The sequence below is a fragment of the Salvelinus fontinalis genome, chromosome 26 (assembly GCF_029448725.1).
Source record: "Salvelinus fontinalis isolate EN_2023a chromosome 26, ASM2944872v1, whole genome shotgun sequence".
Classification (NCBI taxonomy): domain Eukaryota; kingdom Metazoa; phylum Chordata; class Actinopteri; order Salmoniformes; family Salmonidae; genus Salvelinus; species Salvelinus fontinalis.
The window spans coordinates 11950898-11968666 of NC_074690.1; the positions used below are offsets into that span (position 1 = coordinate 11950898).

Genomic DNA, 17769 nt, shown 5'->3' on the forward strand with positions numbered 1-17769 from the left:
TCACTCGTACTCCCTGCTTCCCCTTCCCCTATGTCCCTCACCCTCCCTCCCTGCTTCCCCTTCCCTTATGTCCCTCACCCGCCTCCTCCTCACTCGTACTCCCTGCTTCCCCTTCCCCTATGTCCCTCACCCTCCCTCCCTGCTTCCCCTTCCCCTATGTCCCTCACCCTCCCTCCCTGCTTCCCCTTCCCTTATGTCCCTCACCCGCCTCCTCCTCACTCGTACTCCCTGCTTCCCCTTCCCCTATGTCCCTCACCCTCCCTCCCTGCTTCCCCTTCCCCTATGTCCCTCACCCTCCCTCCCTGCTTCCCCTTCCCTTATGTCCCTCACCCGCCTCCTCCTCACTCGTACTCCCTGCTTCCCCTTCCCCTATGTCCCTCACCCGCCTCCTCCTCACTCGTACTCCCTGCTTCCCCATCCCCTATGTCCCTCACCCGCCTCCTCCTCACTCGTACTCCCTGCTTCCCCATCCCCTATGTCCCTCACCCGCCTCCTCCTCACTCGTACTCCCTGCTTCCCCTTCCCTTATGTCCCTCACCCACCCCCTCCTCACCCTCCCTCCCTGCCTCCACATCCCTATTTCCATCTCCCATCCCCGCCTCACCCTCCCTCGCTGCCTCCCCCATCCCCTATTTCCATCACCCTATCCTCACACCCTCTCCCTACCTCCCCCATCCAATGTCCCGTACCCTCCCTCCCTCCCTGACTCCCCCATCCCCTATGTCCATCACCCCCTCCTCACCCTTCCTCCCTGCCTTCCCCATCCCATGTCCCTCTCCCAACCATCCGTTCCTCCGTCAACCCCTATGTGCCTCACCCTCTATAGTGCCTGCCTCCCCTGTCCTCCCCCACCTCCTCTCTCCTGCACTACCCATCTCATCCCAGTCTCCATCACTGTCTACCCACCTCTGGCCCTCCTCCCTCCCTCCTTCTCTCTCCCTCACTCCCCTCTGACTCTTCTCCCTCTTCCTTTCCTCTCCTCTCACAGTTGACAATCCCTCTTTTCTGTCTGTCATCACATTTTTACACAAATCCCCCAGGTCTCTTCGCCCCACACCCCTCAACTGCCCCAACTGCCCCCCCCCCCCCCCAAACCCCTCCCAAAACCATTTGATTGACAGGTGCAATGAGGAGGAGATGATTGGCCTTTCATCAGTAAGGTGTGTATGGTTATAGCTTGTCAGTGAGGAGTCCTATTCTCCACAGTCAGGTGTTGATACCTGACTGATTGCAATGTGCTGTTATTTACTGCTAGCTATAGCACTCAGACAGTTGATTTCTGATTCTTCAAACCAATCACCATTTTCACCTGTCTGAGTTTAGGAGACTGAATACAGCTTCACAAAGAAATAGCACACTCACCCTTTACAGGGAACAAAATAGTAGGCCTATAATTCAAACTATCAAGTGTGCTATGAATACTAGCTTATTATTTTGTTGATATTTAAGCTACTATATCACCGCTCAAAATACTTCTTCTTTCTTCTCCTTTTTTCACTTGAACCCCATTGCTGTCAGTTTGCCCGCAGCATGCTAAATCTTGCTAAAGGTCATGAGACAGGACTGAGGCAGTTTAGTGTGTCTTTAGAAGTTATTTAGGCTACCCTCTGAACTCGTGATATTCTTCCTCACTTCGTTGCTAACGTTTAGCTGTATTTTTGACTGTCGAAGAGCAGCTTGTATTTGAACACCCCCAGTAGAAATTCCAAGGTGTTCTTTTGTGTCTGCCAGACTGTGACAGGGAGATTAGGTATGGCAACAGAAACACTGAAATACTTTCTCTCACTTTTTATTGATCTTTTTCTTTCTTTCTCTCTCTCTTTCTCTCTCTCTCTCTCTCTCTCTCTCTCTCACACACACATTTTCTCTCTGTCTATGTAGATGACTATAAATCAGAGTTGAGGGAGCAGCTTCCTCTGATTGCTGGCTCGGCTGCAGCAGGATTGGTGTTCATCGTCTCTCTAGTGGCCATCTCCATCGTCTGCAGCAGGTACTGTACGGTCAACATGTCCACCATGGCTGTGTTTATGGTCCAACGGGTGTGCCGCACGCACGCACACACCTTACACACAAACATCTTCACACACACACACACACACACACACACACACACACACACACACACACACACACACACACACACACACACACACACACACACACACACACACACACACACACACACACACACACACACACACACACACACACACACACACACACACACACACACACACACACAACCCTTACCTCAATGTTAGCAGACACAGACAGACAGGCAGGCAAGGGAGCCTGTCTGTAGGCTTTTCACATACATACCTACACACATAGCCAGCAGAAGGTAAACAAAGTAAAAATACAGTGCCTTCAGAAAGTATCCACACCCCTTGACTTGTTCCACAAGTTGTTGTCTTACAGCCTTGCATGGACTCACTCTGTGTGCAATAATAGTGTTTAACATGATTTTTTAATGACTACCTCATCTCTGTGCCCCACACTTACAATTATCTGCAAGGTCCCTCAGTCGATTACACTTTGTAGAGGGAAAAGAAGGAAGCCTGTACAGAATAGAAATATTCTACATTTAATGTCATTTGTATTTATTCTTTATTTAACTAGGCAAGTCAGTTACAGTTGTTTGTCCAATCTGTCGTCACATGTTCAAAACCTAAACACAATGAGCACAACATCCATCTGTTGTGGACCAGACCATTAACACAATTCATGTTGTTTTCACAGAATATGCAGTCAATTTCCTTTCTAAAATGCTTACATTTTCTTTACATACAAGCTTACCCAATACCAAAATGATGGATCTTTCTTGTCTTATTTACAAATGCTTGCACACAGCACGCCAGAAATGAAGACGTAATGTTCCAAACCTTAAATATAATATAAAGCCTACTTCTGCAACAACAGCAGCTCAAAAGCTGTATTGAAACGGCTTCTAAGCATTTTTGAATGAACAGATCATTGAAACATTGAGAAATAGCTGGACCAGGGAGAGGAGTAGCTGGACCAGGGAGAGGAGTAGCTGGACCAGGCAGAGGAGTAGCTGGACCAGAGAGAGGAGTAGCTGGACCAGGGAGAGGAGTAGCTGGACCAGGGAGAGGAGTAGCTGGACCAGGGAGAGGAGTAACTGGACCAGAGAGAGGAGTAGTTGGACCAGGGAGAGGAGTAGTTGGACCAGGACAAGGGAGAAGGGGAGGTAGGGGGAGATGAGTAAGAATGCGTGGTGGTGTTCAAAGGAGAGTAAAAGCTGCTGTCACTGATGAAATAAGAGCCACCATCATAGACCATGTGATAAACCATGGTCTATCACTGAGAAACGCTGGTGAAAGGGTCCAACCTAATCTCAGATGGTCAACAGTGGCTTCCATTATCCGGAATTTTCAGCAAACCAACAGGTAAGTAATGCATTTCACAAGGGCTTCTTCTATCATTACTGTTGCGATGTCCCACAGTAACTGTAGGGCAGCAGTCCCAATGCAAATACATATGTAGTATTTTTATTCCTCTACAGCACATATGTCAGAGTCAAGGCCCGCGGGCCACATCCGGCCCGCGAGAAGGTTTTTTACGGCCCCTGGGATGATCTTGATTTATTATTAGAACCGGCCCGCAGACCGCAGCAAGCCGGAAGCCCGCAGATCTATTACACGCACCAATACTACATTTCCCACAATGCAACGGTGACGCACCGAGCAGTAGGCTGCTTCATTTCAATATTTATTGGCACAGCAGTCGTCAGCATCACAGTAAAATTAACTTTCAGATACCCATCAAAAATGGCAAAACGGAAGGTGGACACTGAGAACCGGGGGTTTCAAACAAGGTGGGAGTCGGAGTATATGTTCACGGAGGTAGCTGGAAAACCTGTGTGTCTTCTGTGTGGAGAAAGTGTGGCGGTACTGAAAGAGTATAATCTGAGACGACATTATGAAACGAAACACGCGGACAAAAACAAGAATATGGACATGGAACAAAGGCTACAAAAGGCAGAGGAATTAAAACGAGGCCTCAAATCTCGACAGGCTCTGTTCAAAAAAGCCAAATCACAAGGCCAGGCTGCTGTCAAGGCCAGTTTTATTTTGGCAGAAGAGATCGCTAAATCAGCCCGGCCATTTACGGAGGGGGATTTCATCAAAAACTGCATGATTAAAGTTTGTGACGAAGTTTGCCCAGAAAAAAGGCAACTCTTTTTAAATGTGAGTCTGAGCAGAAACACCATTGCCGAGAGAGTAGACCAGTTGTCCATCAATCTAAAAGAGCAGCTTGTGAAAAAGGGAAAAGATTTCATTGCATATTCCTTGGCTGTGGATGAGAGCACCGACATTTCTGACATTGCCCAGTTGTCAATTTTCATCCGCGGAGTGGACTCCAGCCTAAGCGTGACAGAGGAGTTTTTGGCTTTACGTCCTATGCATGGCACAACTACGGGGCATGATTTGTATGAAGAGGTGTCGAGATGTGTAAATGAGATGGAGCTGCCTTGGGAAAAACTCGTGGGTTTGACAACCGACGGAGCACCTGCGATGTGTGGACACAGGAGCGGACTGGTGGCGAAGATACGGGAAAAGATGCAAGAGGAAAACGCGACAGGTGAGCTGACAGCTTATCATTGTATCATACACCAGGAAGCGTTGTGCGGTAAAGCCTTGAAAATGGAGCATGTAATGAGCATCATCACGCGCACAGTTAACTTTATCAGAGCCAAAGGTTTGAATCACCGCCAGTTCAAGGCATTTCTGACGGAGTTAGAAACGGAGCATGGTGATTTGCCTTATCACACAGAGGTGCGATGGCTAAGCCAGGGAAAGGTGCTTCAAAGATGTTTCGAGCTTCGTGAGGAGATTTGTCTGTTCTTGGACAGCAAAGGGAAAGACACAACACAACTCCGAGACGAAATGTTTCTGTGTGAAATGGCTTTTCTGTGTGACATTACGAGTCATCTGAATGCAATGAACTTGCAGCTGCAGGGTCGGGATCATGTCATCTCTGATATGTACAGTACAGTGAAGGCATTTAAAACCAAACTGACTCTGTGGGAGACGCAGATGCGGAAAGAAAATTTGAGCCACTTTCCCAGCTGCCAGACCATGAAAGAGAAGCTCTCTACCAGTGCGTTCCCGAGCGCACAGTTGGCTGATAAAATAGGTATGCTTGCCGCTGACTTTCGACGCCGATTTGCTGACTTTGAAGCACAAAAAAGCAGGTTGGAACTGCTCGGTAACCCATTTGCTGTTGACGTGGAAAGCTCACCACCAAACCTCCAAATGGAGTTGATTGACCTCCAATGCAATGATGCACTGAGGGCAAAATATGCGGCAGTGGGTGCTGCGGAGTTCGCCCGTTTCCTCCCCGACACAATGCCCCAGCTGCGCATCCAGGCTGCTCAAACGTTGTCTATGTTTGGCAGCACATACCTGTGTGAACAACTGTTTTCTTTGATGAACCTGAACAAAACATCACACAGAAGTCGACTTACTGCTGAACACCTCCACTCAATTCTGAGGATTTCCTCAGCTCAGAGCCTTACCCCGAACATTGATGAACTTGTGGAAAAGATGGGACACCACCAAGTATCACCCTCAACCTCAAACAAGTGAACATTACTGTGCAATCACATATTTAGAGTTTTTACTCAGTTCAAGTTTAAAAGTTAAAGTTTAATATTTGTTTTCACTGCATGTTACTTCTCCTTAAACAAAGTGTTGTTTTTGATTAATAGATTTTTGCACTTTATTTTATTGTATTTCAATCCAATTATATTTTAAAAATATTTCAGTTGAGTGGATGATAGAAAATTGCTATTATTGTTTTTTTCTTTGAAGTAAATTTAGCCCACTTTTGCTAAAATAGAAAATATAGGCTACTGATGGTGCCTTGAATACCGGTTTCTTTCATTTAATGTTCATGTTATGGGGATTTTTATATAAAGGAAATTTGTCTTTTGTGTCTGTTGAAAATTAAAGATTACTGACAGAGCCATAAGAAAATATTGCTTTATTTATCTGATCATATTGGAATATATTTGTTAGGTTTTCAGTAGGTTCAATTAGGTTCACTAGACTATATGCGTCATTTAAAAATTTTTCAATGAACATTCGAACAGTCCGGCCCTCGGCTTGTAGCTAAATTTGTTATTTGGCCCTCCGTCCATTTGACTTTGACACCCCTGCTCTACAGGATGCAACGTCTTCCTCCCTCTGGGGGAAGAGGAAAGCTCCTCAGTGAAGACCAACAGCCATTGTAGGATTGGTCATTGCTGACAATGCAATAGAACTGAGAGAAATTCAGAGCAGAATTGTAGAGGACAACCTGGTATTTCACCATGTGGAAAGCATCAGCCAATTATTGTTTTTTTCTTTGAAGTAAATTTAGCCCACTTTTGCTAAAATAGAAAATATAGGCTACTGATGGTGCCTTGAATACCGGTTTCTTTCATTTAATGTTCATGTTATGGGGATTTTTATATAAAGGAAATTTGTCTTTTGTGTCTGTTGAAAATTAAAGATTACTGACAGAGCCATAAGAAAATATTGCTTTATTTATCTGATCATATTGGAATATATTTGTTAGGTTTTCAGTAGGTTCAATTAGGTTCACTAGACTATATGCGTCATTTAAAAATTTTTCAATGAACATTCGAACAGTCCGGCCCTCGGCTTGTAGCTAAATTTGTTATTTGGCCCTCCGTCCATTTGACTTTGACACCCCTGCTCTACAGGATGCAACGTCTTCCTCCCTCTGGGGGAAGAGGAAAGCTCCTCAGTGAAGACCAACAGCCATTGTAGGATTGGTCATTGCTGACAATGCAATAGAACTGAGAGAAATTCAGAGCAGAATTGTAGAGGACAACCTGGTATTTCACCATGTGGAAAGCATCAGCCTGACTACCATTGGCTCTGACTCTGACCAAACACAGAGTTGGAATGAAACAGTTGCACACAGCTCCTTTTGAAAGGAACAGTGAGCGGGTCAAGGAACTCCGGCACCAATATGTCCTGGTATGACGTCTATTCAATATTACTTGTTCTATAGTGAGTTTTACACTATGCTACTCTACATGTAAACATAGGTTACAGTACATACAGTAGGACATACTAAAAAGCATTTACGCATACTGTGTTAGATTTCTTTCAGAGAGTTATGGAGTTGGAGGCTAATCAGACCCCACATTAAATAATTTATGTAGACGAGGCAGGGTTTAACCTAGCAAAACACGTTGGAAGGGGAAGAAACGTCATCGGAAAAAGGGCCACAGTTGATGTGCCGGGTCAGAGAGGAGCAAATATCACAATGTGTGCTGCAGTCTGGAGTGCTGGTTTGGTCCTGCAGAAATGCCAGATTGGTCCCTACAACACTGAGCTCCTTCTGCTGTGTTTAGATGACCTCCACCAACAACTGGTGCCAGAAGCAGAAAGAGAATCGCTGGGAGGAAACATGAGGACATTTGTGATTCCATGGGACAATGTAGCATTCCACCATTCACATGCAATCACAAACTGGTTTGCAGCCCATCCAAGAATGGTTTCCCTTTTCCTCCCCCCTACTCATCTTTCCTCAACCCCATTGAGGAATTGTTTTCTGCCTGGAGATGGAAAGTGTATGATCATCGGCCACATGACCAAATGTCCCTCCTGGATGCAATGGATGCCGGCTGCAGAGACATCTCAGCTGAAGACTGCCAGGGGTGGATAAGGCATGCCAAACGTTTCTATGCAAGGTGCATAGCGAGAGATGACATAAGATGTGATGTGGACGAGAACATGTGGCCAAATGCTGAAGATCGTATAGATTAGAACAGGACTGTGTATTTTTGTGTTTAATCCCTTCTGTGCCTTTTTTACTGTAATTGTGTTTTATTTTTACACATTTGGAACCAAAGGTCATGTGTGTTGGATTTTTTTGTTGATCACTGGCAGCAATTTCATGTTGCTAATAAAGCTTTTACTGCAGCAATTCTGTCACTTATTATTTTTTCCTACTGTACATTCTATAAATTAAAGATGACTCATTCACTTTTAGATAGTATGTTGCCAAAAATGCACACATTCGACACTCAACCAAAAAATGTAGAGTGGTTTAGAGTAAAAGGAAACTGAATGATAATAAACAATGTATTTCATATTGTCTATTGATGCAGGTAGATCTGAAACATGACAAGTAATGCAGTTTTTGTAATGCCATCAACTGTTAGAATTTTGAAAGTCATTGTGCTATGATTGACTATATGTTCCTCTTGGATAGAAAACATGTGCTAGTGTTTTGACTGAATGTTTAGTTTATGTAGAGAAAGTGTTTTTGCATTTTGAAATGTAGGGTTGGTATTTAATGAACAAAATGTGGTTTTGAGCAGAAAATGTACTATTTGTCTAATTGTGTGATGTAGGTGTGTTGCTGTGTTAAGAGTTTAGAAAAAGCATCTCAAGTATAGGTAAACGCTTGTTAGCGAACAAATTCGTATTTACAATGACGGCATTCCTACAATGACGGCCTACCAAAAACATGCATCCAGTTTGCAACAATGACGGCCTACCTAATGCATTACAGTTTGCAACAATGACGGCCTACCTAATACATTACAGTTTGCAACAATGATGGCCTACCTAATACATCCAGTTTGCAACAATGACGGCCTACCTAATGCATTACAGTTTGCAACAATGATGGCCTACCTAATACATCCAGTTTGCAACAATGACGGCCTACCTAATACATCCAGTTTGCAACAATGACGGCCTACCTAATGCATTGAAGTTTGCAACAATGACGGCCTACCTAATACATCCAGTTTGCAACAATGACGGCCTACCTAATACATCCAGTTTGCAACAATGATGGCCTACCTAATACATCCAGTTTGCAACAATGACGGCCTACCTAATACATCCAGTTTGCAACAATGACGGCCTACCTAATACATCCAGTTTGCAACAATGACGGCCTACCTAATACATCCAGTTTGCAACAATGACGGCCTACCTAATACATCCAGTTTGCAACAATGACGGCCTACCTAATGCATTACAGTTTGCAACAATGACGGCCTACCTAATACATCCAGTTTGCAACAATGATGGCCTACCTAATACATCCAGTTTGCAACAATGACGGCCTACCTAATGCATTGAAGTTTGCAACAATGACGGCCTACCTAATGCATTACAGTTTGCAACAATGACGGCCTACCTAATACATCCAGTTTGCAACAATGATGGCCTACCTAATACATCCAGTTTGCAACAATGACGGCCTACCTAATACATCCAGTTTTCAACAATGGCGGCCTACCTAATACATCCAGTTTGCAACAATGACGGCCTACCTAATACATCCAGTTTGCAACAATGATGGCCTACCTAATACATCCAGTTTGCAACAATGATGGCCTACCTAATACATCCAGTTTGCAACAATGATGGCCTACCTAATACATCCAGTTTGCAACAATGATGGCCTACCTAATACATCCAGTTTGCAACAATGACGGCCTACCTAATACATCCAGTTTGCAACAATGACGGCCTACCTAATACATCCAGTTTGCAACAATGACGGCCTACCTAATGCATTACAGTTTGCAACAATGACGGCCTACCTAATGCATTGAAGTTTGCAACAATGACGGCCTACCTAATGCATTACAGTTTGCAACAATGACGGCCTACCTAATGCATTACAGTTTGCAACAATGACGGCCTACCTAATGCATACAGTTTGCAACAATGACGGCCTACCTAATACATCCAGTTTGCAACAATGACGGCCTACCTAATACATCCAGTTTGCAACAATGACGGCCTACCTAATGCATACAGTTTGCAACAATGACGGCCTACCTAATACATCCAGTTTGCAACAATGACGGCCTACCTAATACATCCAGTTTGCAACAATGACGGCCTACCTAATACATCCAGTTTGCAACAATGACGGCCTACCTAATACATCCAGTTTGCAACAATGACGGCCTACCTAATGCATTACAGTTTGCAACAATGACGGCCTACCTAATACATCCAGTTTGCAACAATGACGGCCTACCTAATACATCCAGTTTGCAACAATGATGGCCTACCTAATACATCCAGTTTGCAACAATGACGGCCTACCTAATGCATTACAGTTTGCAACAATGACGGCCTACCTAATGCATTGAAGTTTGCAACAATGACGGCCTACCTAATGCATTACAGTTTGCAACAATGACGGCCTACCTAATGCATTACAGTTTGCAACAATGACGGCCTACCTAATGCATTACAGTTTGCAACAATGACGGCCTACCTAATACATCCAGTTTGCAACAATGATGGCCTACCTAATACATCCAGTTTGCAACAATGACGGCCTACCTAATGCATTACAGTTTGCAACAATGACGGCCTACCTAATGCATTACAGTTTGCAACAATGACGGCCTACCTAATGCATTGAAGTTTGCAACAATGACGGCCTACCTAATGCATTACAGTTTGCAACAATGACGGCCTACCTAATACATCCAGTTTGCAACAATGACGGCCTACCTAATGCATTACAGTTTGCAACAATGACGGCCTACCTAATACATCCAGTTTGCAACAATGACGGCCTACCTAATACATCCAGTTTGCAACAATGACGGCCTACCTAATGCATTACAGTTTGCAACAATGACGGCCTACCTAATGCATTACAGTTTGCAACAATGACGGCCTACCTAATGCATCCAGTTTGCAACAATGACGGCCTACCTATTGCATTACAGTTTGCAACAATGACGGCCTACCTAATACATACAGTTTGCAACAATGACGGCCTACCTAATGCATACAGTTTGCAACAATGACGGCTTACCTAATGCATACAGTTTGCAACAATGACGGCCTACCTAATGCATACAGTTTGCAACAATGACGGCTTAACTAATGCATACAGTTTGCAACAATGACGGCCTACCTAATGCATACAGTTTGCAACAATGACGGCCTACCTAATGCATACAGTTTGCAACAATGACGGCCTACCTAATGCATACAGTTTGCAATAAGGCACTAAAGGAAAACTGCAAAATATGTATCTTATGTCCTGAATACAAAGCACTAGGTATGCGGAAAATCCAACACAACACATGAGTAATGAGGAGTACCACTCCTCATTTCGGAGCATTTCAGTGCTAGAGGCGTCACTACAGACACTCTGGTTCGAATCCAGGCTGTATCACAACCGGCCGTGATTGGGAGTCCCATAGGGCAGTGCACAATTGGCCCAGCGTCGTCCAGGTTTGGCCGGTGTAGGCCATAATTTTTAACTGACTTGCCTAGTTAAATAAAGGTTAAATAAAAAAATGTAAAGCATGGTGGTGGCTGCATCATGTTATGGGTATGCTTGTCATTGGCAAGGACAAGGGAGATTTTTTGGATAAAAAGAAAGTTATGCACAGGCATAATCCTAGAGGAAAACCTGGTTCAGTCTTGTTTCCAACAGACACTCGGAGACAAATCCCCCTTTCAGCAGGACAATAACCTAAAACACAAGGCCAAATATACACTGGAGTTGGTTACCAAGATGACATTGATTGTTCCTGCGTTGCCTAGTTACAGTTTTGGGTTAAATCGGCTTGAATCTTTGGCAAGACTTGAAAATGGCTGTCTAGCAATGCTCAACAACCAATTTGACAGAGCTTGAGTAATTAAAAAAAAAAAGTGTAATTTGCAAATATTGTACAATCCAGGTGTGCAAATCTCTTAGAGACATACCCAGAAAGACTCACAGTTGAGTTCACGCTGAGTTGACCTGCGTTAACTGACTCAAACCAATTTCATTCTCAAAAGTGTGTTACAGCACCACGCTACTTTCCCCCAACCCCTCTCTCTTCAGAAACATTTAAGTTGAATTTAGAATTTGCAGCAGTGCCGTATGCTACCAGTTAGTAGCACAGCGCCCTATCAGACACGACAGGGTGTTTGATGACTGTAGGAGCAGAGGAGAGGTTTAGGAAGACAGATGAAAAGCTACAGAGATGTTATCACATCTCTAATTAAAAACCAGCTCATTCTCATTACACTTCATTTGTCGCTGCAGCTAACTCTAACCCTAAGCCACTGATTCAGTTTTATACCGGTCGCTTTCAGGCCTCGGTTAGTGAGACTCCGAGACAGATTTAATGATTCCTCCTTACTCCTCTTTCATCCTAAAGTTTTTTTCACAAAATAAAACTTTTCTTTCTCTATCTCTGATTTGTGTTCAGGAAACGGGCGTACACCAAGGAAGCGGTGTACAGCGACAAGTTACAGCATTACAGCACAGGAAGAGGTAAGTTCACTACCACAGCACCATATACTACAGACCCTGGTTAGATTCTAGGCTGTATCACAACCGGCCGTGTACCGCCGCCCTACTGGGAGTCCCATAGGGCGGCGTACAACTGGCCCAGCGTCGTCCGTGTTAGGGTTTGGCCGGGGTAGGCCGCCATTGTAAATAAGAATTTGTTCTTAACTGACTTGCCTAGTTAAATAGGACGAAACACATTAATTGTTCATCATGTTCTATCATTTAGGGCAAAACAGTCCCGCAACGTTCTAAATGACCTTGATTGACACCCTTAATTGACACTTGGTTCGATCACACACGGGCCACATTAAGGGCAAAAACAACGCTTCCATGTCCTTCGCGTTTTACTATAGAGGGAAAAAAACACCCCTTCTGATTGAACATTGAGGGCTAAAACATCCCTTTACACTTTCTAAATGACATTGCTTGACACTCACCTCTCAGAGTTGTAACCGTGATTGAACGACACACAGTTCTATCATGCTGAGTACTAAAACAACCTGTTCTAGCATTGAGGGAAAATACACCCCTTCCTGATCCGACGTAGAGGGCAAAAGTCATCCCTTTCATGCTCTAAGTAACATTGACTGACATGCATCTCTCAGGGCTGTGTAAGCTAACCATGATTGAGCCAGGGTCCTATCACTCTTTGGCTGACACTGACACTGACACTGTAAAGTTGCCTCAAGCAAGGCAAGCAAACTCCTTTGTTTTGCTGAAATTGAGGGAGAGGCTGTTGTCCTGGCACCACAATACCAGTTCACTTACCTCCTCCCTATTGGCTGACTCGGCGCTGTTGGTTATCAGGCCTAAAACATTGGTGTCGTCGGCGAGTTGATGTCATGCAAAGCCATGCAGTCGTGGGAGAACAGGGAGTACAGCAGAGGGCTGAAGACACACCCCTGGGGGGACCCTGTGTTAAGAGACAATCCTCACAGCCTGTGATCTGCCCATCAAGAACTCCAGGATTCCAGTTGCAGAGGGTGGTGTCCAGACCCAGGGCTCTGAGCTTGGTGACAAGCTTGGAAGAAAAAATAGTGTTGAATGCTAAACTGTAGTCAATGAACAGCATTCTCACATGTGTGTTCCTCTTGTCCAGATGTGTCAGAGCTGTGTGAATAGGCCTGGAAATGTCATCTTCCGTAGATCTGTTGGAACGGTAGGCAAATTAGAGTGATCCAGAGTGCCTGGCATGCTGGCCCTGATGTGGGCCATGACCAGCCTCTCCTAGCATTTCATGATGACCGGGGTGAGTGCGACGGGCGATAGTCATTTTTCTTGGGCACTGGGCCGATGGTTGTCTCTTTGAAGCGGGGACTACAGCCTGGTACAGGGACAGGGACCGGTTGAAGATGTCAGAGAAAATGCCTGCCAGCTGGTCAGCACACACTCTGAGGATGCGGCCAGGGATGCCATCTGGGCTGGCTGCTTTTTAGAGTTTTCCTCACATCAGCTTTGGAGAGCGAAAGCACCTGGTCGCCCGGAGCAGCGAGAGTCTTCCTGGACTGCTCGATATTATCTGCCTCAAAACAAGCATATAATGTTTTAAGCTGGTTTGGGAGGGAGGCTTTGGTGGGCACCACACAGGTGGATTTTCCTTTGTGTTCTTTGGTAGTCCTTGCCACATACCGTAAGTCCTGAGTCTGAGTTGTCGAACATCAATTCAAGTTTGAGTCTGTATTGTCTTTTGCATCTCTAATGGATTTGCGGAGCTTGTACCTGCTTGCCTTGTACATACGGTGTGCCATTTCTCCCCCGGTCAAACCCTCAGAAGAATTGGCATTCGCAGTTGGTTGTATCAGAGGCTATCTTATGGAGATTTAAATCCATTAACATAAGTGGAGAAATAAAATAAGAAGATGTTAGAGAGACGGCAACAGCGCTAACCACGCTTATCATCAAGCAATTTGAAGGCGAGGGAAAAACAGTGATAAGTGTTCCTATTCAGCTTGTGTTTTTCCCCTCCACTCTCACCCGCTAACTAATAATAATGCTCAGGAATAGATTATGTCCGATCTTTTCTCTTCAGGATTTGACAGACAGTTTTCTAATTACTACTCATTGGTAGAAAACGACCCACTTTGGAAGAAAAAACTCGATTCTTCTTGGTTGAAATGCTGAAGGAGTGTTTTTTTCTCACCCTGGCTGTTGGTAATGGAGTCACAAACTGTGATGAGTGGTGTACTGAATGGGAAATGAACATGCAACACCTAAAACTATAAAGGGGTAGTTCAGGGATTTTACTGAAATTATTGGCACGCTTGATAAAGATGACAAAAAATACTATAAAATAAATTATTAAAATACCGAGCTATATTGTATGCTTCAAAAATGTGAAAATTATATTTTATACCAACAAAATTGGTCAGAGAAAGAGATTTTGTTTAACAAGTAATAAAACAAACTCTCAAAAAGGTAGGTGTCAAAATTGGCACCTACCTCTGTTTTCAATACTCCATGCTCCCGCCCCTTGCAAGGATAACAACACTGAGCCTTTTTCTAAAATGTTTTATGAGAGTGGAGAACACATAGTCTTTCCAGATCCTTGATATCCTTTGTCTGTGCTTATGGACTGTCCTCTACAATTCAAACTAGAGAATGACCGATTTTTTGGGGTCGAGGAGGCTGATGGACGATATTTTAGGTCAATATTCAATATTATTACATTTATATAATGATATAAATAAATGACTGTTTTTACCAATCTATCTACATAACATTTTATTTAAATTGTAAATCTCTTCATTAACTGAGTAAATTAAGATAGTATAGGCCTACACACAATACAGGTGAATGCATATTCAATAGGAGTGTGTGCCTGTATTGAGTTGTTTCAGAGACTATGGTGCTACTGTACAGATGGCAATCGTTTTGCCTTCCATTTGGGACCTAATCAAATCAAATGTTATTGGTCACATACACATGGTTAGCAGATTGCGAGTGTAACGAAATGCTTATGCTTCTAGATCCGACAGTGCAGCAGTATCTAACAGGTCATATCTAACAAATTCCACAACAAAACCTAATATCTAACAAATTCCACAACAAAACCTAATACACACAATCTAGTAAAGGAATGGGATGAGAATATATAAGTATAAAATATATGGATGAGCAGTGACAGAGCGGCTAAGATGGAATAGATAGTGAAGGATACAGTATACAGTATATGAGATGAGTAATGCGAGATATGTAAACATTCTTAAAGTGGCATTATTAAAGTGACCTACTGATCAACAACATTTGCATAGAAGCATCACTCCAGCATGTCACGCCTGTATGGAAGGATATCCTATAGGCACTGCTGTTACTTTGTAAATATTAAATAACATCTATTCAATGCAAATGGGTCCAACGTAACGTCAAGATTTGTGATCACGGATGCTTATGAAACAAGTATTTTTTTCAGCTGTCAGGATGCAGAACAAAATTCTAAACAGTTCTATTGGCGAGTTCAGCTATCTGTCAAGAAATGGCAGGTTGCAACTTGCTCCTACTGCTACAATTGGATAGAGTGAGGCTGTAACTCCACTTCCTTTCACATCTCTCTCCATCGCTCATATCACTTGCTGCAGTTTACTGCTAGTATGAAAACTCACTCAATGGCGTTGACATTGGCTACCAAGACATAAATGTGCATAATAAAAGGAAATTGACTAGTCAGTTACACTACTGAATGCATTCAGCTGAAATGTGTCTTCCGCATTTAACCTAACCCCTCTGAATTAGAGTGGTGAGGGGGGCTGCCTTAATCAACATCCACGCCCGGGGATCAGTTGGGCAGATCACGCAAGGGCAGATCGGTAGATTTTTCAGTCTTACCAGCGCTGGGATTTGAACCAACAACCTTTTGTTTACTGGCCCAATGCTCTTAATCTCTAGGCTACCTGCTGCCCCTCAAATCTAACAAGGAGAGCGAGAAAAATATGAAAAACGATGCACATTATGTCTAAGAGTTTAATCTGCCCATATTTTAAAAAGTGAGAACGTACAAACACGCACGCTGATCTACAGTTTACATGGTCCATAAACATGCTTGAAGATTCTTAGGTAGTTAAACCTATTGCTAAACTTTATTTGGCCATTTTAAAACACTTCCTTCTTTCCCTATTAGGACAATCATCTAACCCGACTATCAACTGTCAATTTAAGGAGACGATTGCAGCTGGTCAGATTGGCACACCAGTAAATAGCTAACGTTACAACGGAAGTCAGATTTTTTGTTGCTAAAAATGGTGCAAGTTCAAGTGATAAACAGCTAATGTTAACTAGCTACATTGGCTATTAGCTCCTATCTGATATCTTATCACCATGTTTATCTAGCCGGCTAGCTAGCATAGTAGCTAATATAGCTAGCTAGCTAACATCGCAGATGAAAAGGTTAGCTAATTATTGTAATCTTTGCTAACAGATCACATAGCTAGCTATCTTTCTTATTTCCTGCGTATCCTGGCACGTCGACACAAGCCTTATTATTAGTGAATTAACTAAATTAATATTTGCAACAGGAGTTTGATTTTAGTCACTGTGTCAATTCATCCATTTCTCAATCTGCACCTTTCTGTCGGAGAATGAGCTTGCTTGCTGCTGATTTTCCCAGCTATACATTCCTCAGCATTGTGCAGTGCTCATGGCCAGGCGGTGAGTGGTGGCTGGCATAGCAGCATTTTTGCTATGTAAAGGGACTATCAGCAAATCCGATAGAGAAGGTCCAATAACCGTTAGACTAGAAAAAGCGAATATCGGCCCGATATATCAGCTCGGCCGATTAACGGTTGTTCTCTAATTTCTCACCACAGGTTTTCAATGGAGTTTGGAGACTGAGATGGCCATTGCAAAATGTTGATTTTGTGGTCAATTAACCACTTATTTGTGGATTTTGATGTGTTAGGGTTTATTGTCTTGCTGGAAGATCCCTTGCGGCCAAGTTTCAGCCTCCTGCAGAGGTAACCAGGTTTTTGGCTAAAATGTCATGCTGCTTGGTAAAGTTCATGATGCCATTGAACATATCAAGTGCCCCAGGACCAGTGGAAGCAAAATAGCTCCATAACATCAAAGATTCATCACCATATTTGACAGTAGGTATGAGGTACTTTTCTGCATATGATTCCGTTTTTTGACACCAAACCCACCACTGGTGTGGGTGGCTAATGAGCTCTATTTTCATGTCATCTGACCATAGCACTGCCTGGAGTTTGCCAGAAGGCATTGGCACATAGATTGGATCCGGTGCTATGGTCAGATGACATGAAAATAGTCACAAGCACATCAACTGCCATCCATAAACATCACACACACCGACACGCTTCCAAGGGCATTACAAACACAGACACACACACACACACACACACACACACACACACACACACACACACACACACACACACACACACACACACACACACACACACACACACACACACACACACACACACACACACACACACA

At 43.7% G+C, this 17769-nt stretch overlaps 1 protein-coding gene across 4 annotated transcripts in view; it reads left to right on the forward strand.

The window, feature by feature from the left end:
• The window catches only part of LOC129823648 (ephrin type-B receptor 1-B), a 482949-nt gene that overhangs the window by 429150 nt on the left and 36030 nt on the right, over window positions 1-17769 (forward strand). For all 4 annotated transcript variants that reach the window (XM_055882517.1, XM_055882519.1, XM_055882516.1 and 1 more), the window contains 2 exons: window positions 1882-1990; window positions 12239-12303. In XM_055882517.1, coding sequence (XP_055738492.1) covers window positions 1882-1990; window positions 12239-12303 — 174 coding nt within the window. The remainder of the gene's footprint in view (window positions 1-1881; window positions 1991-12238; window positions 12304-17769) is intronic.